The 27,839-nt window shown below is 39.8% G+C and overlaps 1 protein-coding gene across 2 annotated transcripts in view; it reads right to left on the bottom strand.

The window, feature by feature from the left end:
* Nucleotides 1-27,839, bottom strand: part of DGCR2 (DiGeorge syndrome critical region gene 2) — a 33,014-nt gene that overhangs the window by 3,863 nt on the left and 1,312 nt on the right. Inside the window, exons 2-10 of one of the 2 annotated variants that reach the window (XM_072144818.1) lie at nucleotides 17,149-17,181; nucleotides 13,747-13,869; nucleotides 9,502-9,627; nucleotides 8,224-8,434; nucleotides 7,710-7,786; nucleotides 6,082-6,252; nucleotides 4,556-4,759; nucleotides 1,520-1,672; nucleotides 399-635 (exon numbers count right to left, since the gene is read on the bottom strand). In XM_072144818.1, the coding sequence (XP_072000919.1) occupies nucleotides 399-635; nucleotides 1,520-1,672; nucleotides 4,556-4,759; nucleotides 6,082-6,252; nucleotides 7,710-7,786; nucleotides 8,224-8,434; nucleotides 9,502-9,627; nucleotides 13,747-13,869; nucleotides 17,149-17,181 (1,335 nt within the window). The remainder of the gene's footprint in view (nucleotides 1-398; nucleotides 636-1,519; nucleotides 1,673-4,555; nucleotides 4,760-6,081; nucleotides 6,253-7,709; nucleotides 7,787-8,223; nucleotides 8,435-9,501; nucleotides 9,628-13,746; nucleotides 13,870-17,148; nucleotides 17,182-27,839) is intronic. The other variant, XM_072144828.1, reaches the window with a different exon arrangement.

Below are 27,839 nucleotides of genomic sequence, written 5' to 3'. Positions count from 1 at the left end.
AGTAATACGGTAGCACTGTAGTCTATGGGATTGAAGACCATCCCATCCAAAAAATGCTGAAAAACCCTGCAGTGGAAACACCTCTCCGCTTTGGATTTTTCAGCCACAGAAAATAAGTCCCTTATTGCTGCAGAAAGTGGCAATGTTAGTTTACATTCTTTAAATCAGGGGGTCGTGGGCGGTGTCAACGTAGCAGAATACTCACTTATTAACAAATAATAGCCCGATCAGATGCTTGCATTAACCTTTATACTGCCCTCTAAGCAGATAAAAAACCTGGGATGAGTGCAATACAGAAATATCAAGAACATTTCTCTAGAATTTGATTACTGTACATGGAAGCCAATTTTACATATGTACCATAATACTAACTGGAGACATTTTGGATTGTTACTCACCAGTTGTTGAACAAAGAATGATATCAGGGCATATTGAAGCTTCATATGGTGGTGGTGGACCATCCGGAGGGTGGATGTCAGAGTATTTATATGCAGTATATGGAGGAGGTGGTTCATGAAAGTGGAAGGCTCCACCCTCTCCATCATCAGAAAGGTGAAGCGGTGTCAGGCCAGTACCAAAGCCATCTGGGCCATAATCAAAGCCTGGCATTCTGCGACCCAAGTTGAAATGATGCACTATGAAAGAAAAGTAGAACAATTACTGGTTTCATGCAAATGACTACAACATTTGTTTCATTTTATTACATAGTTTATTATTGAAACACTTCAGGTTTGCTAGCAATGTAGTAGTAGTACTAGTAGTAGTAGAGGGAGCAGCCACCATTTACAATAGTACACATTTACTTCACATGTCTGGAGAGACCCAGATAAGGTGAGGATGACATATAGCTATAAGCTCTCGATATTAATTGGATTCTGGGCCAATAAGAACCACATAGTACATTTTTCAGTAGTTTTAATAAATCTGGGGCAATAACGGAGAAGATGCATTATGTGCAGTTTGCCTCGCGAATGTGCAGGGTGCGCTAGATTATTGAATACTAGTGCACGGTCTTCATATATCTGGCGCACCCTGTTCAGGAAGTGTGCACAATATTTTTTTGGGTGCAGACTAAGCACAAACATGCAACTTTAGGTGCACATTTTTACTTATCTTGTCTTATCGGCACAGTGCAGCTGGAGGGTTAAATTGGGACCAGTTTAGATCAAATAAAGATGGGAACTGCTGACATTACAGATACAGCTCAGCTGGTACTTCTATTACTCCAATTCACCCTAATGTAGAGCTTCCTCCAATACTGACAATACAAGAAGTCAAAGCTCTTCTATAGAGGGCATGCCTAGGAAACTCAGGAAATTTTTCTTGTTGAAATTTTTGCCAAGGCAAAGAGGCTGCTGGAAAACATGTTGCTATATGCGGCTACTAGAGCTCAAGCAAGATGGAAACCCCCATAATCGCATAGAAAATGTTAAAAAAAAAAAAAAACGTACAGAATAAAAATAAAAAGATTGGAGACCCATGGCCTTTAGTATTAAATTTTTAGAGGTGCATTTCTTACAATTGGCTCCAATCAGGGATTCAATGCGTTCCCTCCGTCTCTGACGCAGCCGATGAACCATAAAGAGCAGGAGCGAGAGGATCAGGAAGGATGAGATGCAGCTCACTATCAGACGCATCCCACTGGCCATTGAATCAAAGAGATTGCTTCCATCTAGGATTGAATTGAGAGACAACTGCATTATAGCATAACCTATTTTTAAGTCGTACTGCAGTCGTATTGTAGTTTTAACATCATTTTTTTAACCATCATTTTAACACGCCTTGTTCCCATTAACTGTGCAAAAGCTCCAAAAACGAGACAGGGATGGAGTGTCCACCACCTCCAAGGCTTTTCCTTACGGTTATAGTTTGCTGAACAATGGCAGGAAGCATTTTTCCAATCATTCTATTGTTGTAAGTATCTAATAATATTTCAGGATAACTCAAGTATTATAAATTGTAAACTGACAGGACCTGGTGCTGAGTAATAGTTTCCTGAATCTACAGCACTGGCACTGCTACAAAACAGAACTTACAAACTGCTTTCCAAGCCCCTGGGGCCAATCATGTTCTACTGCAAGAAGCAGCCAGCCACAAAACCTTTAAAAGAAAATCGTCATTTTATGTCTTTGATAATGTGCCAATGTTTTGTTGAAAGTATTTTTGTGAAAGCAAAGAACCTCCCAGCTCAGCTGGGAGAAAAGGATACAGTCTGTGCACATGAATTCTCGGTGCAAAAAAAAATTCTAATACAGAAACCACAGAATCAATGGAAATCTGCTGTATTTGTTAGCAAACAGAGTTTATATTTCTGATTCTAAGATATATATTTACATCAAACTTAATCTTTAAGCTACTGCTGTAGACGGCAGTGCAGTTGCCATAGGGCACCAAGTGCAAGAGACCCACATCCAGCAGTAAAATCACAGATAGGCATTGGTGTTAGGATGCTTGTATCCAAGTAGCTCTGCTACCCATAATCATCTTCTGATCTGAAGTCTGTGATTATTAACTACATGAAGAATAAACGAGTCTGTAGTTCTACAGATCAGCAGCTAGACTGCAAGCCATAGTGCCTTTAACCGCGCCAGGATTAGTAGCCAAATCGAGAGCCGTTGATAGACCACCAGGTTTCAGAGCTCCAGCTCATGATCTGTGCAGTCCAGGCTTTCAGCTGGCTAATAAGCCTTTAGAAGATCCACTTCAAGATGTAATGGATTTTGTACTACTATTGTCACTTACAAAACTACCACAAGTGTAGCATACCAACAATGTAGAAAGGCCTAATAAGAGTTCAGAAACTTGTCAAGCCATCTAACAACCATATTAATTACCATGCTTTAAAAGAGAATATAATAAAAAGTATCTTTCACTTATAGGGAATATGATGCCAATAGGAGGAGGTTTCTATAAGAGACATTTGTGGTATTTACAAAGGATTCCATAAAACAACTGATAGGAATCCCAATATCCTGTTCTACCTGGTGAGGCGTCCACTGGCTGCACTTTTATGGACTTGCTGAGAGAATATTCTACAGACAAGTGATATCTAGGCTAAGAATCTTGTGTGCTTTCCTTATATCTCTATTTGAAGTCTAGTTTATTTCCATAAATTGCACAAAAGCAATCCATGTTGTGAGCGCTCTATTCGTTCACTTTGTGGCATCACGCACCTTGTGCAGACTTTTAAGTCTCTGTTCTGGAAATAGCCTTTATATGCCATCTTCAATTCTTGCTAAACTGCGGTTATGAAGAAAGGATGTATGAAATTTGAGTATCAGCACACATGCGGCACCGTACCGCTCAGTGGCCCGGGAAAAGATAGGACATGTCCTATCTTTTCCCGTGTTACGGCGACGTGCGCCATATGTTCCTATGGAGAGGGGCGGGGGTGAGTAGCGCTCACCTCCTCCTCTCCCCGTGCACTGCTGTGTGCCCGCTGTGCTTTGGTACGACGGGCAGCGGCAGTGCGCATGTAGCCTTAAAAAGGAAATTATGGTATTTTGTAATTTAAGACATGTATCCCCTACTCTGAGAATGAACATAAATGTTTTATCACAGTAGATCCCAGAGCTGGGGTTCTTGGTAATAAACAGAAGAGGGGAACACTAGCCCCAATGAGTTACCCTATACATACAGGGATTTCAGCGATCAACCATCCTGTAAGCAGTCAAAATCCTAGGACAGAGGATAAACCTCTTAAGATAAAACCACTTTAAATGTACAGAATCAATCGCCCACGAGAGCATGTAGTGTAGGAACAGAGATGCTTTCACAGATCATTAGACTTAATGCATAAGTAATAACTGCAGTTATACAAAAACTAGTTTTCAGCTCTGTGGCATTATAATAAAGGAGTCAGAACAAAATGTGTGTAAGTCAAGTCACAAATGGAATTTTTTTTTTCCTTTTAATAAAACAGGATTTATATTATTTACTACTGTATATACTCCAATTTTGATGCTGCAAAAAAACCACACTTACCTTATATTCTATTATATAACAAAACAAAAAAAACAAAAAAAAAAAACACACCTTAGTACTCCCTTCAGTGCTCACCCCTTGGCATCCTATTGTCCCTGCATCCTCTGACTTCCCGGCAGTGTGTGCAGAGGCAACTCTATGCTCTCGGCCCACACACCATCGGTAATCAGGCACAACACGAAACCACATTGTTTGTGTGCAGGTAGAGAGTATATACATGCCTCTGTCACACTGCCGCGAAGCTGGAAAATGTAGGAACAAGACGAGCCGCTAGCAGAAGGGGACACAGCGTGAGCACTGGTGTTGAGTACCAAGATTATTATATTATTATGCTATGCTGGACATTTTATTTAAGAGTAGTTAGCGCATTTCCCACCCTAGGCTTATACTCTATACGTTTTCCCAGGTTTCGGTGCCAAAATTAGGTCCCTCGGCTTATATTCTTGACCATATTATTATCTTCACTATATTCACCTGTTTAGCCTTAGCATTTATCATCGTACTTGTTAGAGCAAATATCAAAGAAAAGAAATCAAAGCACTCATTAATAACACGTCTTGGCCACTCTTACCTGGGTCTAGGCAAGTGAATTTACAACATTCTTTTGGATCCTTAAGATACTGCTGGCATCCCTGTGGCTTCTCACACAGCGCAGCCACACACATTTCAGGTTCACCATTGTGGCAGGTGCAGCTGAGACATGGATCATCACCTTTTGGGGTGAAGTAGTAGCCCTCATCTACAATATTGTCTTTGATATCAACACATGTCTGACCTAAAAGAAAATAAAAACATTAAAAATTACTTATATAGCACACTATTTCACAGTGCATCCTATAATGCGGACTTCTTGGAGAAGCTCATACACACAAGTTATTTCTACATCAATACCTACCTGATTTAAATGGTTAAATATAAAACTAGTTTTATATGTAAAGTAGTTTCCCTCAAACACATTGCTACTTGAACATGGAAAATCAAAAGCTTAAACGGGTATTCGTATCTGGGCATTAACATTTAACCCATTCCTGCACCACCAAAAAGTTCATAAAATCTCATTACAGACGGTCCCCTACTTAAGAACACCTGACTTACATACGACCCCTAGTTACAAACGGACCTCTGGATGTTGGCAATTTACTGTACTTTAGCCTTAGACTACAATAAACACCTATAACAGTTATCACTGGTGTCTGCAATGAAGCTTTATTGTTAATCCTGGTTCTAATGACAATCCAACATTTTAAAAATCCAATTGTCACAGAGACCAAAAAAAATTTGGCTGGGGTTACAATGATAAAGTATACAGTTCCCACTTACATACAAATTCAACTTAAGAACAAACCTACAGTCCCTATCTTGTATGTAACCCGGGGACTGCCTGTATTAGCCATTTTCCAAAACTTCTGTAGACATAGTAGATACAATGCATGGATGCTAGTATGCCGTTTGTCTCAAAGATGGAAAGTAAGTTTAGTAATCAGTAGCCTGTAACTTGACCATAACATTTAATGACTCAGGGATGTATAATAGGAGATGGTGCATTTACCCCGCTCATTATACATATAATACTTTTGGTACATTTAGCATGTGCAGCCGCATATACGTCCCCATAGACGGCAATGGCAGCCCGGTGGTGGTACAGTGCCACACATTTGTGCCACTGATCCGTGCGGAGCACCAGGAAAAGATGGGGAAAGATAGAGCATGCTTTATCTTTCCCCGTGTGTGCGGCTGTGCGCCACTTTTCTCTATGGAGGGGTCACCTCCTCCTCCTCTCCAGCAAACAGTGGTATGTCCGCCCAGCCGTGTACATGTACTCTTAGTCTATTTTCTACACTAAATATATTTGTTTCACATATTTCTAATCTGCTTTCTATACTATTAATGGTGCCCAATGCTGTAATGGATTTATGTAATAGGTCAACAGTTTACAACAACGTACTATAAAATAGTGTTATAGTGTTCCTGGACACTTATGTACACCATTGTGAGTGTTTCTATTATTGGTGACATATTACCCTATTCTAAGTAAAATGCTGCCTTGTATTGGGATTTTCCATTTAACCAATCTTGAAATTAGGAAAACCTACTTACTGCGTTTGCAAAGAAAGGAGGACTTTTCATAGCAGTTCTCAGCATACCAGCTATGGAGCCCATGGTGTCGGAGAGATGGCAGATAGAAATACTGCAACTGGGCACAAAGGATGTTCTCATTTTCATACATTCCAAATATGGGCACAGGAGGTAAGAAGACTTCAGAGGAGCCTGAAAGCCAAAGATAAACAGTTTAAAATATAAAGTCATCGGAGGGAATTTATCATTAGGCCGGTTCCTTGCGACAGTTCTACGGCCGTCCGATTAAAGTGGCAATGACCTGTGACAAATCTGTTGGCAGTGTCTTGTGCTATGTGGGTTGCAAAAAGTCGCAGAACATAGAACAGGGTATGGACTGGCAACTATTTGTGCCAAAATGATCAAATCATGAATTCAGTCCTATTGTGAAAACTCACCCCCAGTATGACAACTATACATAATGGGGCAGATTTATCTAGCTGTCTGAAAATCTGAATATTTCTAGTTGCCCATGGCAACCAATTACGGCTCAGCTTTAATTTTACCAGTGCTCATGAATACCTTAAATGGGAGCTGTGATTCGTTGCCATGGGCAACTAGAAATATTCTGACTGCTGTGAAGCTGGTCGGCACTCGGTGACTGTTCCCTCGTGCTCGTGGATAGGAGTGTAATTCAAATGAAGCAAAGATCCCGGCACTTCGAGGTAAGTCAAATTCAAACGGGTTTTTAATTGAATAAACTTTTCAAATATAATACAGAGAATATCGCAAACGCGTTTTTCGGCTCTTCCCGAGCCTTCGTCCCGAGCCCCCGAGCCTGACGAAGGCTCGGGAAGAGCCGAAAAACGCGTTTGCATTTGACTTACCTCGAAGTGCCGGGATCTTTGCTTCATTAGAAATATTCTGACTTTCAGACAACTTGATAAATCTACCCCAATGTTTGGAGAGAGTTTGCCTTAAAGAGAAACCGTCATGCAATAACCCCCCTAAACTAAATATATTTTCATAAACTGCCATTAGAGAGCATTGTCTCTATCCCTTCATTGTCTCTCGACATGCCTGTAAACCTAAGCAATGAGGTCCTAAAGCTGTATGCAAATGACCTGTGAAATGTCCAATGAAGCATTAGCATTTTCAAGCTGTCCACCTTATTCATGAGTGGGAGGCACAGCCACACCCCCAGTGCATGACTGACAGCCTGTATAATGATGTTAGGCTGTATAATGATGTGCTTCCTGGTGCTAGTGGCCACGCCCCCCTGCTGCCTGTGTGTGTGTTTAGGAGAGATACAGCAGCTCCAGGCAGCCATGTTACAGCAGAACATGTGAGATTCATGTATAGCTGATGTCTGTGTCACACATGTATATTAGGAGGATGCAGCAGGTCAGCAGATACAGCACACACACTAGCAATGCTTTACTATTCATTACACACAGACATGAGCAGGGGTAACAGGGGTGACATCACTGCCTCTGACCATGTGACCAGCCTTATTTACATGATAAAACAATAGATGATTTTACAATGAATAATGTATGAAATAACTAGATAAAGGCTGGGATGGGATCCTTGTGAGCTGCTCCAACAGGTAGTAGTGACAGGACAAGTGACACAGACCTGATGACAGGTGTCCTTTAAAGTCCACCTACCTTTGTAAGCCACTTCCCAGTGCCCTTCCACAGAATGGTTCCTGTTTGTTATCACAAACTGATAACCTACCCATAGTCTACAAAACAATAACAAAAACATCACTGTTAAAAAAACTGTAAGAAACAGTCACAGTTTAAAATGTACAACATCTTCATATAAAGAGTTAGGTTTGTTATTTTTGAGAGCCAAAGAAACTTTATACTTATGCCAATGAGCCACACGGGTTGTTAACACATCCAATCTGTGCTGCAGTTTCACAAGCCGTTACACCCCATAACACCCAGCTTGCGAGCTTACAGCAGGCACAAGGAGGAGAAAAGTGCTGAGGGGGCAAAGGGGGGGGGGGGGAGACAGTCTAACAGCCTGTGAAGCTGCAACATGGAGGGACTCTGGTAACGTGCCCAGAGCCCTTCTGGATCATTAGAATCATATTAAAAGTTGATTTTAGAACGAAGGTGGCCATTGAACTGCGTTGTTATAACTGTATAAAATGTATAAAAGAATAGACCTCACCTTCTCTGGTCCTTTCTTAAAAACGGCCTTTCTTCCATTTCCCATTCTTGAGCCAAAATGAACTTTAGCTCAGAGTCTGTGGTAAAGGTTGCTAGAGATCCATTCACCTTCAGACAGGTCTGAACAGCATCCCAGTAGTTCTCACCAGAAGAGTACACCTTATAGCAGCTTGCTGTCCCATCATAGTGATGCCAGCCTGATGGGCATTTCCCTAGGAAACATAAAAAGAGGAGGGGGTACACACCCCCAAATCGTGAACATCTTTCATTTGTTTTATTGTATCCCTAAAAATTACTAGGTTTAGGCTCACTAGACACCAAACGTTGTGGGGACCGATATCTGGCCACAAATTTGTGAACCCCATAGATGTCTATGGAGCCCGGCCATGGTGCAGTGAGCACATACGTGTCACTGGTGGTGGTGCAGTGAGCACATACCGTGCTGTGGTATGGCGGGCAACGGCAGTGTGAATGTAGCCTTAGTCTGTTTTGAGACCTTCTGAAATAGGATTATTATTCTTTAAGCAAATAATTTATATTGTTTGTGTAATAAAAAAGTTACAGTATACTGTATACATCTTATACAGAAAGTATATTGGAAAATTGTATCAATTCCTCAATGTTTTCTAGATCTCTGCTTGCTGTCATTCTACAGGAAACAATATCAGTAGATATATCTCAAAATCAGCAGTGTGAAAGGAGCTTTGTTATTGGTCTTGTGGACATAGCATCATGTGTCCTGCTGGGCGGTCTGGCGCACACTGCGACCCATTATTAATATTTCACTCTTTTGCTGGATTTCAGCGCATACTGAACCGCAAAGCCCACGGGGGATAATTGCCAAGTGCACTTTTACGCATGGCAATTATTTTGGGGGATAATAGCGTCTGACGCATGGCGAGGCATTAATGCAACCTCTGACCCCATGATACTACATTTTTAGCACTGACTACTAGGGCTAATAACAGGTTTGCAAGCACACAGCACCACCATCACCGAATCGATACAATGGGTAATAGGACATTTTTGTGCTTGAGGCCTAAAGGCTTTTAACAAAATCTCAAGCAAGATGTCTACTTCATAGTTTCATACAGAAAACACAAAGGAGATCTGCAAACAGAAAAATTACATATCAGAAACATAAATGTAGATTAATCATTCTCTTTACATTTTTTCCACACTTCGTTACTCATGTACTCTAGCCTACAAAAGGAAACAAAACAGAGCTCCCCTATAACACAAAGCTATTTATAAAATAATAAAAAAGTACGAGACTTACTACTGAAGCGTACAGGCTGGGCCAAGTTGACGGTTTGGAATCGAGACCCCTCCCCAGTCCGGACACGACCATGTCGTGTTTCCACACTCTCCTTTCCATGAAATCCTCTTTGGTCTCCTCCCAGTCCTTGAAGGAAAAAGTAAACATTTTAAACAAAAAAAAAAAAAAAAAACTTTGCTTAAACTTTGAATTGTTATGAATCTGTGGCCACACCAAACTTCAAAAGACCTTTCCCTCCATTATCTTTAAACGTAGCCAAGCAAAACATAGAATGTAAGCCTTAGTGGTATCGGTCAGCATTCGTCATACCACCAAAAAAGGTTTTCCAAACAGGACACATTGGCGGAGCGGTATTCGAGGTGCATTAAAATTGGCATCTCAGCTGATTTTAGGCAGTTAGTGCTCTACACACCACTATGGGTGTGACAGGGTGTGGAACCAAATGGCTGGAGAAGGGGTGCTGGGAGGCCTGAACGCCTTGGCTGGCAGAGACCATTCCAGATTTGACTTGGTATAAACCTGTCAAACTTGGTGAAAATCAGGAGCGAGTGGTGGACCACTCCTTCAGCCAGAGCCTCTGGGGAGGGGGGGGGGTATAAAACGCCAATCATTGTAAATATATATCATATATCATTGTATAAAACGCCAATCATTGTAAATACCTCCCCCAGGATAGGGGACAACAGACTGATTTGTTCTCTATGGCACAGTAGGAAATAGCCAAGTACTGTACTCAGTCCAATAGGCAGGTGTTAAGAATTATGCATGAATTCCCCTTTAAATTATTAGGGGGAACAGGACCCTTGTTCCTATGAATGGTGAGGTTTCTAGTGGAAGAAGTCCCAAATATCAGTAAGTAATCTTTGAACAAGCCCTTTAATATTAGCCAATCTTTCTGAGCTACAAACATATCAATTATGGAAATTAAAAATGTAATGTTTAATTAGTTAACAAAGGGGAAAAAAAGCATTAACACATGTACCTTTTGCATATTCTGCTTCTCCATATAAAATCCACATGCTGGTACACAGTCACAATCATGTAATATCTACTTATTATCATGAAACCAGGCATAAAACACATTCAACATAATGAAACCTAAATAGTTAAAAATGTGTTCATATTGGTAACTTTGATATTGAAGAAAAAAAAAACTTGAGGAACATGTACAGAAAAGTATAAAGAAAAATTTGTGAAAATATAAAATGTTTCAAAGAGAAATTTTTCACAATAAAAGAAATATGACATTTGTTTTTACACTGCAGTAAGCATAGACAATCAATACAACTATAAAAGGGCGGCTCAAAGTCTATACTAATTATAAAGAACACTGTATATTTCCCTCATTAAATATGCTATGAGAGGGTTGCTGACCTCTTCAGACATACAGGTCCATATGCTAGAAGACCACAGCTGCAGCACCAAGGCAGGTGTGGGCCTGGATTTAGCCCACAAGAATGTGTTATGCTGAGTGATTTTAATGGCACTTGTGCCGGGTGCAGTATCAGTATCAGAAAGGCCATATGCCCCTATTTAAGGAGCAGTGAAATATCGCTGCCCTTATAACACCACTCTGGAATTTGCTTCCTGTTTCACATATACACATCTATAGTTACATTTTCGCTAACTTGTTAACACCAAAAACAAATGAAACTGGAGAAAGACTAAAAAAATGTTGAGATTATTATCACTTGTAATTTAGCTGCATTGAATTCTTTGTAAAGCAGCGGGATGTACAGAAGATCCATGTTAATATTATAAGCACCTCCTTTGAATCCTCACACACAGCAGTGCTTTGAGTCCAGCTACAATCCTGGATTAAAAATGCACCCCCCCCACCCTTCTTAATTCCTGTTGCTACTAACAGTACACACACAGGTATGCTTACACAGCCCGGGGCCAATACCCAACACTGTCTGCAGCTTTGCATGGTCAACGATAGCTACAGAGACATGATGGGAAGGTTGCACAAACCATTCTCACATCCTAAAGCTTTAAAGTGAATTCTAAAAGTAACCATGAAATGTAGCAATACAAGGAAGAAGATGACCACACACCAGGATATCACTGTGAAAAAGATTCCCATGGTGACATTTCAACTCATGTGAGTCTCTCAACTGCATAAACAAAGTTTCACAACATTGCCATTTATGCTGAGTGAATAAAGAACTTCATCTTTTTCACATTAAATACCCTGGAGTGCTGTGTCCTTTCTCCCTTGGATTAGTAAGATTTGGTGCATGGAACCAGGACCATCAGGCTGTGTGCCAATAAGGACTTTGAACAGATGAGTAGTGCTATTTCTAGTATGAAATTTAGTTGCCATCACAACACAACATTCATCTTCAGCAGAAGACTATCGTTAATACTATGGGCAACAAAAACAATGATTTCATATGATTTCCTAAATTCACCCCAATGTCTTCCTAGGATCCTCCAATGAGAACAGGAGTTTACCTGCTACTAACAGAACCATATATTCGGCTGGATTCTAGGAGGAAATCGTGGCGCTATGACATGGCTTCACACGGTAAATAAAACAGAGGTATATAAAAGTTACAGAAATATAACAGAGTGAGCGACACTATTGCCATAACTATGGGAATTTCAGAAAACCGTATAATAGCAAGCTACACCGTTAGGCTATACTGATTAACCTCTATTCAGTTAATGAAACAGCGAAAAGAAGCTGCGTTCAGCTGTTTTGGTAACTCCCAACCAGGCCTCCAGGAGTTAGTGATAGGGTTATTCTTATCTCAGTTGCAAACATCTAATATATAGTGCTCTATACAAGTATATGCCATTTTGGAAGGGGAGGCTTCAGCATTAACCTATTGTCTTATATCCAGACACAAGGACAGGAAGAAGGAAGAAATGCTTGATCTCCTGGTATAAGATTTCTTTGTATAGTCCTTGCAGGGTCCTAACTAGAATTTTAGACAAAATGTTCGTATATATCACCTTTCTGGCTTCCCCCGCTTCTGGCTATAAACTGGGGCAGGTGCTGGCTATATACTATGGGGCAGGCTATCTACTGGAGAGGCTGTGACCAATGCATTTCCCACCCTCGGCTTATACTCGAGTCAATGGGTTTTCCCAGGTTTTTGTAGTAAAATTAGGGCCTCGGCTTATACTCGAGTATATACGGTATATAGTTTGTTATTGTTTACACTATATGTTTAAAAAACAAACAAACATACAAGTCCTAATACAATTCTAGAGGATACAGGATTATTAGCTGTTGTGCTATATACAATAAAGTTATATTTAAACTGAGATGAGTATCCCTTTAAAAGAAGCACCAGAATTCAAATTTGTAATAGATTGCTGATCTGAGGACACAAGATATCAATGACCTTTGTGTCTATTTTAAGTTCAGGATACAGAAAGCAGAGCAAGGTTAGTGAGGCACCTTTACGACTAGGAACTTTTATAGTAAGCAAAATATATCACAAACACTTTACCCTCAAAATGTACAAGGATAAATATATTAGTCTATTCCACACACGTTGGCGTAATATCTCAAAAACACACACTGGATCGAATACGCCTCCTGGGGGTGGACGAGGACAACTACCATTTTTTATTCCCCAGGAAAAATTACATGCATTTGACCTAGATCTTTTTAAATTCTGATAACAGATGGCGCTGTAATCGCCAAAAATCGAAATGTGTGCAAAAATATTGACAAAAGGGATATTTCAATAAATACACATCAGATCCAAAATCTGAAAACAGGTGTATGCAATATTTTCCGAAAAGCTATCCAATATTACCAAATTCAAGAACTAGACGTATAGCATTCAATATTTGAAAACTTTGTAGGCAACAAGGAAAAATAATCCCCATTTTCAGAGGGAGGAAACTTAAGTGAATCAAATTTCCAAAGAGAACAGAACTACTACATGCACGTCCTTGTATACGTGGACATTAGTATACTTTCACATTGGCAGTAGTGGGTCCATGGATCTCCAGATAAATGAAGTAGTAAAAGTAAGATACCACAAAAGTTTGTGACAGCAGTTTGTGAAACACAGGCAGTGTGTGGAAAAAACTCTAAACAAATGAGAAAACTAGTATTGTTCACTTAATAACAAAAATGTCTCCACTAAAAATCACTATAAAAAAAGGACAGTACGATTCCTTTGGTAACAAGCAGAAGAAATAATAATCTATTTTGTTTCTATGAACAGATTTTGTAAACCTTCGCTAAGAAACTGGAGAATTTCCACATGCTGCACTTACCGGGACAGTTTACCTCATCACTCTCATCCTCACATGTTGGCCAACCATCACACTGCCACTGCAGGGGAATACACTGGATTGCTCCACTGTGGCAAGCAAACTGCACATGTGTACAGCGCAGCTCTAGGAAAAAAAAGAAAGAGAAGAAATATTTAACAGAATCATTTAGGGAAAAAAAAAAAAAAAAAAAAGAAGGTTTATCCAAAAATAAGCCCTACTTGAAAAAACGAGCCCTAGTTACAAACAGGTATATTTTCTGGCCATGGCACCTAGAATAACAGTGGTGATATCATTTTAAAGAGGAGAGTCTCCCCATTAATATAATAAAGATTGTGTTACAGTCAAGAGTCTAATTTTCACATATACCTTCCATTCCCAGCTGTAAATTTAACAGCGGATATCCACAATTCTATAAAACCTAGAAACACAAGCCTGATGTGAAATTATAGGGGAGATTCTCTTCTTTAAAATCCCACCAGAACTTATGCTACAGAAGTTATAAACATATGAAGTCTTACAGATGCAATGTGATACCAGCAGCTACATGCTCGTATATGGAAAGTGCCATTGCTAGACATAAGAAATTGGGACCAAAAATTCTAAAAGCAATAAAGTCACAATGGAACTCAGTGTTTGGAGAGTTATGGTGATGATATGATTATATTTCAATACATTTTTTGCTTTTGTGGATTTTTGCCCATTGAAAAAAATATAAGACTTCTGCTGAAAATAAGCCCAAACCCTATATGAAATATAAAATATAAGAAACATGGTCAATTCAATTCATTCATATATATGCGACAGCAATTGTGACCACTGACCAGAGGCATTAGATGTCTTTGTCATGCATTAGATTTAGTAAACACAAAATGTGACATGTTACAGTCCAAGAGAACCCATCAAATGGAAAACGCAGTGTGAGCTGCAAGCCACACATTATAGGGCAGGGGGTGGTGAAGAGACCAATAAATAATTCTGTGGGAAGAGATCCAGTATAACTTGTCATTTATTAATGTAGATCCATATTCATTCTAGGCTATGTTGTCCAGGGGACTTTAGGCATTTCTATGCGAGTGTTCACACACTGAAGGACTGTTAGTGACTGAACAGAACCCACCCTCTCCAGGACAACAATGCTTAGAATGGGCAGGGAATGAAAGGAAAAAGCTAATATGTTTAAAGTAAGCTCCCACTGTATATCCTGAAAATTACACTGTATTTCATAGTGAAGGTTCACTTTAATGTAAGTACAACACTCATTATCCTACTTTATTGGCTTTAGTTATAATGAGGTGCTTTTGTGCATGACCAATTCAACAGAACTTACAAAGACATTAAAAATATTTATCTTATGCCAAACACCACAAAGCTTTTATTTCAAAGAACAGGACAGATTTTTAAGATATACCGAATAGTGTGACTACTATATGGAAAGCAAAGCTGTCCACAAAATACTACCACATTTATGTTCATCACTGCCTACGTCCACCTGTTCTGAAAGGCAAGAACAATTTTATACAAAATGACACCTATAAGCCTAAGGGCTAATAGTTCTTTTTATGGAGCCATGTGGGGTAGATCTACATTAGACATAGCATCATGACCTAGTGTAAAAACTGCTGCCATGATAGAGGATAAGTGTAGGAAGGCTGGAGGATCAGTTTTTTGGGAATTCAGAACCTGTAAAGAATATCATAGAACCTATAAACAGAGGTATAATCCATCATAGCTTCCATCACTTCTTACGACAATGATAGCACAATATGTACCAATGGCAGAACTGCACAGGAATGAGTTAAATTGATCAGTCAGTCACCGTTTGAATAGCAATTATTGTAGCGTTGATCTCTTGTTTTTGTTAAGTGGTTAATTGTCCCCCCATTTCTCCAACACATTTCTACAAGATAATTTGTACCAGACACCTGTAGAGGTCTTACAAGACGTCAAATTTGTGTCCGCTTCAGTAATAGTTGGGGGGGGGGGGGGAAATAAAAGCATTATACGTGACAGCTCAATCATATTGAGGCTGGAAGAAGCGCCGAGGGGCACGAAACGGCCGTTGCCTCGTATAAGCTTTCTGCTCTCCACTCCCTCCGTTGCATGTCCTTAATGTGAGTATGTCATTTTATCTTCAGCTGAATAAAGAAAAATCATTGAAAACTTTCTGAAGAGTGGCGAGTGCAGTACTTTCTCTCTTATTGAAGCCATTTCATTTCTTGCTCAATTGCTTATTTTAACTGCATACAAGATAGGCTGTATAAAACATTAGATTCTATTCTAATAGGAGACGTACAAGAGGGTAAAGCTAGTCTACGGTTTTCCTGTCATACGTGATAACATAGGAAACCATGGATGATTGTCACCCTTAAAGGGAACCTGTCATCAGGGACCTCATTTCCACTAAAGCTGGACCAAAAAGGTAGGGGCCAAGAGCTGAGCAGTCTGCAGCACAGACAAGTCACATGTTGAATTGCAGTCAAACCAAAACCCAACCCCGGGACTACACAGAGGATTCTGTCAGTGTGCAAGGAAAGTTACATCACACAATTATAGTCTAATACAAATGCTTTGAGAAAGCAGAAAGTCATATATACAATGTAGCTGTAATGGGTTTCTGCGACCCGTTTTTAGTGAAAATTAGGGCCCTGGTGACAGGTTCCCTTTAAATAAGATCTCTACTATGTGCAGCGCCGAATGGTGCCCTACACATGCGCATTCCTGTTATGAACTGCATAGATTTTAGTCATGTGCAGTAGCGCCTCAGAAGCACAACATTGTTTAAGTCTCCTGGACATGCATGGCAAGAAAAGGTTAAGGAAACTGCTGCATTCTGATCGCATTGAATAAAGTCACTATACCACTACTATTTGTCTTTGTGGTTAGAGGACATGATGCAAGAGAAGTGACAATAATACTGGATATAAGAGTGCACGGTACACTACTAAGGAACTATCAACTCCATTATTTTAGTTTAGCTATTTTGACATTAGGGGATGGGGGGGGGGGGGGTTGGTGAGTGGTTAGGGCATAAACCCCCAAACATGAAAAGGAACATTACCCTATTGGCGTTTTTGTTTTCAACGATTATATGGCAAATCAATTGGATATTCTATTCTATTCACATAGGGGCTAGGATTACCTAAACACTACAAGCATGGGTCTCAAGGTAAAAATGTAATCCTGCTATTTGTGGAGAAGATAAATTCTTACGCCAGTCTGTAGAAACGTACAAATCTACAAATAAATGCAATGCTACAGATAAAAGAAAATATTGTTACATTTAGGGTATAATCACAGGAGCCAATTTTGTGGTCATATGTGGAGTTCTGAAATTGTGGCCACAAAACAGGCAGATGTAAATAAGCCCATCTACTCACTACCAGCACTAGAAGCAATGCTCACCTGATTGCAGTCTTGCCAGAACTACTTGAGAACCTGAAATTTAAAATTTAAAAACACTTACCAAAAAGATCTAACAGAAAGTCAGAGAACAAGGTACAAGATAGAACACTAGATCAATCAGCAAAGTAAAAATGAAATCTGCACTGAAAATAATCATTTATTATATCAGGGATAGGTAAAAGGGTTTAGGGCATAGCAATTTTATTTCTATTATGACAGCGCAGAAGAGGTGTATAGAAGAAGAAAGCTGTACAATGTTTAATCTGTCAATAAATAACATATATTGCTCAACCTACAACTGATGCACTTCACTGTCATAGTGAGTAGTCAAGTATTCCAGTTTTTCTGAATCCATATAGGGACCTCCTACAATTTTCTTATACACATTACAATTTATGTGTAGTGTCATTCCTAAGGAACCAGAGAACTCTGTAATGCATCCATAGAAGGACTGGACAGCACTGAACATGGCATCTGTGAGTGCTATAATCTGCAGCATCTTAATATTTTCATCAGTAATCGGGCCTTCATCTCACCTGCAGGCCCCTCCATCCACTGCTATGGGAGGGGTATATTCACAGTAATGACTGAATGGTCCCCACCATCCGCCACTGGATGTCACAGGAAGTCCAGAGACCTTTTGTAACTGATAGCTAACTATACAGAAAGACTTGATCAGGGTCTTAAAGTTAACCTATATTAGTGGCCAACAGTTAAATGAAGAATATATTTTTTATAAAAAGAAAAATCCCCATCTCTCTCTTTATACAACACAATATGAAGATGGTATAAATGGCAGATTTTATCACCTAGTATCAGCCACTATAAAAAATGTGTATGTTGAAAAGGTGTCACTATTCTATAGTATTAATAAATCTAGCCTTGTGCACTGCTTTACTTCTTTATTTGCACTCACTGTTTAGCCTTCTGCCAATTCTATAATAAATGCTGGGTTTTTTAAAATCCGATTTAACAGATGTCACGCTAGTATGGTGACATACGCCGGCATTTGTTTGGCGGCCAAAACAAATGCCGGCGTATGTCACCATACTAGCGTGACCGATCCCACTGTACTTTAAGTTAGCTAGCAAGCTGATATCAATGCTGAAGGCTAGTTAAGGCAGATGTAGGATAGGGGATCACCATCGTAATAGTCCTCTGATGAACCGCTACCTCAATATACATAGCGGGGAAACGCGTCAGGCATCCATTGACGTATGGTCATAATAGGTGCAGACCCTCGTGTGTGAACTGATCCAAGTGCCGAGCACGAGGGTTTAGCACCACTTGTATTGTAGTTGAATGACCTCCGACACTCATCATGACACTGGCTAATGGGTTAGGTGCTGTATAACCGCACAATACAGCTCTACCATTTGCACACAGTAATCTCTAACGTGTTGGAGGATACACTACAATAATTGTATGTTTGTCTTGTTTATGTGGCCCTATATAACAATAGAATTGTAGGCAGCTCCACTTATATTTTTAAAATACCCTAATAAAGTTTATTACTTTTAATGTCCTTTTGAGATAGTTGTCAATTTAAGTAGTTGGGACATAAACCATTTTCATTAATTAATCATTGCGGTACTATCATCTCATATGACCTTGGCACTTGGCCTCCAGCTTTTGTTTTTTTACTCAAAAATTCCTGCTGAATTATATCCTACTACTAGGATATACAAGTGTCAGGGCAGTGGAGGAGGCATCAGGAGCAGCTCTGTCTCCACCAAACACCATAGATGGAGAGGACGGAGGGGAAACCTATTAGATAATGAAGATTATAAAAGACATATTGGCCAGGAACTCCTCATGTACACACACTTGTCTACTGAAAGATGTCAATCTCAGGGGTACACAATATACCACCTTCTCATTTCATGTGATTTCCTACAATACATTGTAAACATGCAAGCTATAAAGTAACTCGTACATAAAGCCAACATGTCAGGTGCTTTTTACACCCTTAATTGCCCCCAGTATCAAATACCATTTCCTATTGTGCCCTTCAAGTATAATTGTTTTCAAGGTAAAACATAAAATGAATAAGATAATGATTTGGGGAGGGAGGGCAGAGATGTATATAATGTAGTATAAGGCTCTGTATGCAATGTTCCACAATTCATGTGGTTGCTTTGTACAACTACTGCATTTGTCCTGAAGATCTTACCTGAAGGAGAACAATCATGGGAAGGTTGCTGAATGCCACTTGTGCCTGATCAGTACTGTATGCATTCACATTGTCTTGTGACTTGTGTCTCTCCTCTATAAATTGCAGCCTACCATCACAGAAAACCTAAGCTTCATTTTTCTCCCATAAGAGAAATTGCAAAGTTTCATGCAAGATTGATAGACTGATCATCCAATTCTGTACAGCAGTCATCTCAGTTACATCCCAGACACTTAACCCCTTGCCGCCAATGCACCATTTCCATCTTAAGTTTGTTTTTTGTGTCCCGCTTTCAAAAATCCATAACTTTTTATATTTCCATGTAGAGATCTATATGAGGACTTATTTTCTGTATAACAAATTGTAATTTCTAGTGGCAGTATTCCACATGCTCTTGGAAGATCGAATAAATCCAAATACAGTGAAATTGCCAAAAAAGAAAAAAAAACTAAATAAATAATTGCACCATTTTCTTGTGAGTTTTCGTTATTACGGTTTTCACTGTGCGCCCCAAATGACACCTCTACTTTACTCTTTGGGTTGCGAGGAAACCAAAATAAAATAGGTTTTATGAGGTTTAAATATATATATTTTTTTTTTAAATCTACTTTTTTTTCACTTAAAAAGAGACCCTATCAGACAAAAGTAAGCAGCTCCCTGCTTAACCCCAGTTATTGCAGTGTTAAATCACTAGCTTTATCCGAACATACCAATAAGCTAGGAAATACTGCAGTACATAACCGCCCGAATGCCGGACCAAGTTTAGATTGGTCCGGCGTATTCCTGAGAGGACGGTCCGAAGCACTTCCAACTCTTCAGATTCGACCGACACTCCCACACCGGATGTCGGTGGTAACTGCAGTCACCGCTTCCTCCACTGCCCCCTCATGAATACGCCAGACCGCTGCAAGGTTGGTCCAGCATTCGGAACGCTATGTATGTTTCCTAGTTAATCGGTATGTTCTGATAAAGCTAGCGATTTAACACTGCTATAACTGGGGTAGAGCTAGGGAGCTGCTAACTTTAGAAACTGCTACTATAGGATTTATTTCAGCTGACAGGTTAGGTGCCTTAAAAGGAACCCGTCATCTCCGCTAAATAAACTGCGGACAGTGAATCTACACTGTAGATTCATCGCAATGATCCTAATCCTGTTACTCTGCATTGCTGTTGTATGATAAAAACAACTTATTCTTCTTCTTGTCCTTGTTCATTTCTACAGTCAAGCAGGCGTGACAGCTTTCCGATCGACTAAGCCTCTGCCCGCCTCCTCACGGCTGCTCTCGTATGAACCCACAAATCAAAAAACTGCTCCCAGATCTACGTCAGAGTAACAGGATTAGGATCATTGCGATGACTATGCAGTGTGCTGTCCGGGGTTTATTTAGCTGCTCGGAGGTGACAGGTTCCCTTTAACAGACACATCACAAGGTGTTAATTACACTTTTTTTTAAACTACATTTTTTAGACTCACTTTGGGACTTCTATATGCAATCATTTCATTTCTTATACTATACACTGCAATACTTATATATTGCCCTGTATTACAAACCAACAAACAGCCTATTAGACACCTCATCTTAATGGAGATGTAAAAGGGTTTGCCTATGAAAGAAAATTCTCAAATTTCAATCCAGTAGTGATGTTTACCCAGTAAAGATAATTTTTAACTCCTTACTTTACATTGTTACTTAGGTTTTATTGCCATTTTAGCTCCTATCAATTAGTGGTGGTCAGTATAAGAGTGTGGGCTGACACTTCATGATCCCTCTGTGCTATGAGATGCTGTGAGATTACATTGCAATTAGATGTTAGTAGAATGTTCAGAAGTTAAATGAAAGTGTATATAAACATGCACCCTCATAATCTAACACAGAAAAAGAGAGGAGACAGATCAGATCCATGAGATGCATATCACACATGACATTCTCAGCTCCACCATCATTGTCACAACATATACAGCTATGCTATTCCTCCCTCCCCTGGAAAGAGACCTTATATGCCTGTAGCTTTACTCTCCTCAGGATGTTGATTGCTGGCAGGAAATGTGCGTGTCCTAGAATACAAGGCTAGAGGCAGAGAGAAGCTCATTACAGCCCTAGACAGAAGAACAAATGGTGCACATTTACTTACCCGGTCCTTGGAGTTCTCAGAAAGTATATTGTCCGCCGATAATGCACTCTGCCGCGGATACTCCAAGATCATGCATCCGATATCCTCCATGTGTCGCTTCCCCGCTCAGGTCCGCCGGAGTTCACCTTCTTCCTGCTGCATCTAAGTGCTTGGTCTTGCGACACAATTTGAATCCCGCGCTCAGTCCCAATCAGTCGGATCGCCCGACCCCCCCCCCCCCCCCATTTCTGTCCCTTGGAAGCCAGCGCAGCTGCGCCACATTCCAATCGCAGCCCGCTGTTAAATACCTGTCGAATTCCGAAATCAGCAAACAGTCCGACGAAAGTGTGATCTGCGACCCTTAGTAAATAAGCCCCAACATGTCTGCCAACCCTTAACTCAGAGGATCCAGGGTCAGGTCCAGTGGCAACCAAAATTGTGTACACTAGGACTGATGAGACAAGTTGGAATTATATCTGTGAAATGCTGTAAAAGCATAGATGATAGAGAGATAGATGATAGGGGGGAGTCCATACCCTGAAAGCATTAAAGGGGTATTCCAACAAAGACAATATTCTTAACCCCTGCGGGACTCGGCCTCTTTTGGCCTAAAGGACACGGCCCCATTTTTCAAATCTGTCCTGTGTCACTATAAGTGGTTATAGCTTTGGAATAATATAAGATATCCAGGGGATTTTGAGATTGTTTTCTCGTGACACATTGTACTTCAAATTAGTTTAACAATTTGGATGAAATCTTTTGTGTTTAGTTATGAAAAAAAACTAAATTTGGAAAAAAAAATTTATTTTCAAAGTTCTAAATTCTCTACTTTTGATGCAGATAGTCATAGCTCCCAAATAAATTCATAACTTGCATTTCCTAAATGTCTGCTTTATGTTGGCATGGTTTTTTTAAGATTCCACATATTTTACTAAATGTTATGAGGCTCAGAATTTGGGGGCCATTTTTCACATTTTTGGGAAAATCACCAAAACTAATATTTAGATGGACCTGCTCAACTTTTAATTGCCTGTGAGAGGCCTAAATAATAGCTAGAATTGTTAATGACCCCATTATGGAAACTACACCCTTCAACGTATGAAAAAGCACTTTTAAGAAGTTTGTTAACCCTTTAGGTGTTTTATAGGGGTTAAAACAAAATGGAGGTGTGGTCTACAAATTGTAATATTTTTTGACAATACATTCATTTTGGGTGGAAAATGAAACGTTTGTAATGGATTAAATGAAAAAAGGCTCCACAAAGTTTGATACCCTATATCACTGGATGACAACGTGGTGTAGCATTATCAAAAATAACTCCTATTACAGCTCAAGGTTCACTGTAGGTGGAGGTATTTTTTTGGAACAAGACATTAAAATATAACTTAATATTCTTAATATAAAATTGAAAAACAGGACTCCAAGTTCAGACATACAAATATGAAACAGTTATTTCTCAGTGTTCTGCTTTACAGTTATAGCAGTGAGCTATTTGTCCCAACACATAAGCTGCTGTGTGATTGTCTCAAAGAGTACGCTAGTATATACGTCCGATCGACTGACACCAACGCAGCTCACTGCTATAACTGTGAAGTAGTGTGGCGGAAAACAAAAAATCCACACATACTGCCACAGAATAACTGGCTCCACTTTTACTATTTCTCAGTGTGGGGCTGTTGCCTGAAAACATGTAAGCAACAACCAGAGCCGTACCACATTGCTGAAGGGGTGTAGCAACACGCGACTGCACCTTACTAGCTTCAGAACACTGAGAAATAACCATTTGTGTTTCATATTTGCATGTCTGAACTTGGAGTCCTGTTTTTCAATTTTATTTTAAGAATAATAAAAGTTATATTTTAATGTCTTTGTTCCCAAAAAATATCTCCACCTACAGTGAACCTTACACTGATACCCTGCTGTACTAGCGCACGGCCGGGCATAGAGGGGAAAGAGGCGCCATGCAGATCAGATTTGCTATGTCACATTGTACAGGCTATAATTTTTTTTGTTTTTTTATTGTGGACCTATAGGGGCTTATTTTTTTGCCACATGAGATGTACTTTTCTGGTACATAATTTTGGGGCATCTATAGCTAATTGGTGGCGGAGGAAATGAAAATCATAAATTTTTAGGAACATTTTTTTGTGTTTTTTTTCTTTGCCGTTTACCATACCGTAAAAATAGTATATTATTTTTATTCTATGGGTCACCACCATTACTAGAAGACCTCATTTATATAGGTTTTTTTTTATTTTTTTCCCATTGTTAGGCTACATTCCCACTGCCGTGAGCCCGCCGCACCGTAGCACGGCGGGCACACGGCAGTGCGGGAAGAGGTGCCAGAAGCAGGACGTTATAGTGCGTCCTGGTGCGCTAAGTATCTAGCCACCGGAACGTACTATAACGTCCAGGTGTGCCTAGGGGTTAATGTGCTCAGGATAACAAAATAACACACATTCTCTAATTCAATGTTATTAGCAAATATACAGCATTTCACAGATATAATACATACCCGTCTATCAGTCCTTGTGTTTACAATTTTGGTTGTTCCTGGATCCAACAGTAAATCTTCTGACTATTGAAATAGAAGTGGGAGGGGTAGGAGGCAGATACTACTACAGACAAAGGTTCAGCTGAACCATGCAGCATGGAGAGGGCACCGAAGCAGCTGCTTCACAAAAAAGTTCCAGATCCCAGGGGAGAGGGGTGACATAGCAATGCTGACTGTTTTATTGATTAGGAGAGACAGCAGAGATGAGTGTTATTGTGTCTTACATGCATCTCATGACTCTGACCTGTCTCATCTCTCTTATCCAAATTTGTCAGATACTTGTAGACTGTTCAGAAGCTAAATGAAAGTGTAGATAAACCCTGTACCCTGATAACCTAGGCTCATTGACAGCAGACAGCATCTAATAGCGCAGGGCAATCATGAAGCGTCTACTCAGGGTCCCCCCCCACACTATTGTATTTTACAATGACCATCACTGAATGATAGGAGCAAAATAGCAATAAAACTGAGAAGATTTGCAAAGTAAGTGGTCAAAATGAACTTTATTGTGTAAACATCACTAGGGGATTACCAGTTCTCTATGCTGTACTGAAGAGACCCAACTAGGTCCAAACAGTGTGGTCTACAGTTGGGAGTTTGTTCCTTCTGGAATAGATAAACTGGTTAGGTTTTAATCCTGCATCATGTCATAATTCCTCTTGTAGGACATGCTGAGTGTCAAGGGAGCCTTACAAGTTAGCTAAAAGAGACGTGGTTTTCCTTATTGCATCCTGGAAAACTTTGCATATTTTTCTGAGAAACAGGTTAAACAGTCCGGATCTGATCTCCCTCAAACCCAGGCTGTTAGAGCGGGTCCCCAGTTGTCTTGCAACGGCTCTGACCAGCACGTAAAACTGTGCAGTAGGTTGGCGTAAAAACAATGCAGCCTAGTCTAAGGCACTTAGTGACCGCTATATAGATTTTTACTGCAGTCACTAAAGGGTAAATGAAGACATGTTGTAGGAGTAGCAAATGCTAACTTTTAACTATTAAAAAAACACATAGAAAAGAAGAACTAAAAAAGCAAAACAAACTGCATAGCAAAATAAAGGAACTTATTTAAAGCATATCAGCACTGAGTGCGTATGGCCTACTTCAATATGTAGCAATATACCAGAAAATGGGGATCATGAGTTTATGGCTTAAAGGAAATCTACCATCAAAATCAAGTATAGATAAACCAGGGACACTTGCTAGTAGATTCTGGCACTGACTTTGGTAATCATCTTTTGTATGTTATCCATAGCCTCCTTCCTTCTCAAATCAACTTAACAAAAAAATGCTAAAAGTCAGAAAAGTTTCATGGGGCGTAACTAGAGTCCATCACTCCAGTAACTTCACAGACTTTTACACTGTTTTCCCCCTGCTTCCTCAGCCTGATATAATATCACCGCAGCAGAAGACGTTTCAGAAAACAGTGGGAGAGGGATGTGCCCCTGCGCAGGGTAAGCTACATCAGAGAGGGGCTCTAGTAATTCGGAGCCCTTCTCGAGTATTAGCATAAAGGTAAAAGTTGATTTTAGAAGACCATAGATAACAAATTTAAGAAGATTGTTACAATCACAGTGAATGGATCTACGAGTGTCGCTGGTTTATCATGATGGATTTTGATGGTAGATTTCCTTTATTCGGACAGCTTTCATTCTAGAAACCTGCTGTAACGACATTCAGCACCATGAACGAGCCTGCCAAGCTGAGCATTATGCCGACAGTCTAAAGACACAGTCAGCTATACACTCCTCCGGTTCTATTTGTTCAAACATTTATGTCAGACAGAATGCAACGTGAGCTAAGCGTTCCGGAGATCTTGGATGCATGTACAATTTTCCATCTCACTGCCCAGGTTTTATATTCCTACTGATGGTGCAACAAACTGTTTTCTGCTTTACTCAGATGTTATCTGCTCCAGCATTTAGCAGGACAACGAACAAGTTTTCCTTTTTAGGTTACGTGTACATTTGACACATTAATATCAACCAAACCCATGCACACCAGCGTGTTTTATACAGATCTATATGGAGCAGGTCCTATTCATGCCTGTGTTTGTGGCTCAAGTCTACTCATTGAAGTCTATGGAAACACAAAAACAATGGATGGCACCACCGCTTTTTATGTTGCTCCACAAAAACGGACGACACAAGAAACGTTTTCTGCAGACATTCAGCTGAGCAACACACAACGGTGATACATGGAACCATTATTGGCAGCCCGAGAGCAGCTTATGTGTATGTGGCCTTACTGTGTACAGGGAGAACAGGATCAGAGTGCAGGACTAGCTCATTATTATTATTCCTATCAAGGTTACACACCTTATTATAAGGACTCCAACAGATTTGGCACAATGAGCGTGCTACTACGTATAAAAAGCAACAAAGATTGTATAAGCTAGCCTTTAACTGGAAGGTCCTATATGGTTTTTATGAGATAATGTCAAAAGGCAGAATCCACCTTTTTCTTTAGCCTTAAATGAGAGACACCAAACTGTGGTTGGTCTGTGAAACCCAAACAATGCTGTGACCAATTCCGGCCTTAGGGCAAATTCAAGCAAACAATCTTAAGAAGACCACATCTACCACCTCCTAACTGGACAAGACTATGCCTTCTAGTGCAACAGTAGTCTTCTCTTTATTCTTGTCAGCACCAAGGAGCGGCAGACTGTTAAACAAAGGCTGACATATTTTTGTAGAGAGAAAGTAGAGAAAGAAGAAGACACTTGCACCAAAGGCACAGCAACTTTCCTGGTACAAAAAGGTGCAACAAGAAGTTAATTTACATAAAAATAAATACAAAATATCTCTAAAATGACATACAGTAGTTGTCAAACAGGAAAAGTATTTCTTGAAAGCTAATAAATTGCCCAACATAATGTTGGCTTTAATTGTGGGAGAGTGGGACTGTGGTAACCATTGAACTTTCTATGGAGATCTGTCTATGAAAATTGCTTGAGAGATAAGAAACAATGGATTAGCCTTATGCCAAACTAAGAAATCTCAACTGCTCTGGTTATGAAAAGATTAGAAGTATTCAGTTCTCTTATTTTTTTTGTATTCATGCTCATAAATGGACATAAAGAATACATTGCTAGGGACAGTAAGAGATTAACAGTTAATGTCTTCAGTGGAGAAGATCTGGGTCGCCTGCCTCCAGCTAGGGTCTCGACATAATTGTCATCCTTCTTAAGTGGGTCAATTTTGTACATAAAATCCTTGACATTTCTATAGCTTTGTGTAGAAGACACATAAGAGGATAAACTCCTTGGAAATAAAACCCCGTAAAAAATGTGGTATGGCATTACCAACTGCTAAGCTTAAAATTAGAAATCTATTAAATAAAAAAAATTTTAAAGAAAGGTTTTACTGATCTGCTCAGATTTATATTATATACCTGTAAACCACTAAATTTAAGTGATTACAAAAAAAATTCCAGCTTATTTTTGTGGGTGCTGACATTCTTACCAATAGGGTGAGGCTGTCCTTACACAAATGTACTATGCACATGGAAATTGCTCCGGACACAAGTCCAACTTGCTGTCCGCCTTGCGAACTACAAACTAATGTAACAGTTCTTATGATGCAAAGACTCCCGTGCTGTGCACCATGTTCAGTCCGAGGGATCTGACCTGCATAGGGATCCGATCCCATAGACAGAACATGTTCATGTGCAGCCAGACCATGGGTGGCTTTACACTTGCTGAGTGAACCACGGACCACTTGACAAACCAAATCCACTTCTAGGAACAGACACATATGTTATGTAAAGCACAGAGTTCCTGCTTCCATGATAAGGAACGGTTCTCAAACCGAACTCTGCATGTGTGAAGCTGCATTCCCATAAGGTGCCTGCAATAGGTTT

The sequence above is a fragment of the Engystomops pustulosus genome, chromosome 1 (assembly GCF_040894005.1).
Source record: "Engystomops pustulosus chromosome 1, aEngPut4.maternal, whole genome shotgun sequence".
NCBI lineage: Eukaryota > Metazoa > Chordata > Amphibia > Anura > Leptodactylidae > Engystomops > Engystomops pustulosus.
Note: the sequence above shows the minus strand (reverse complement) of the source record. Positions and strands in the feature narration are given on the sequence as shown.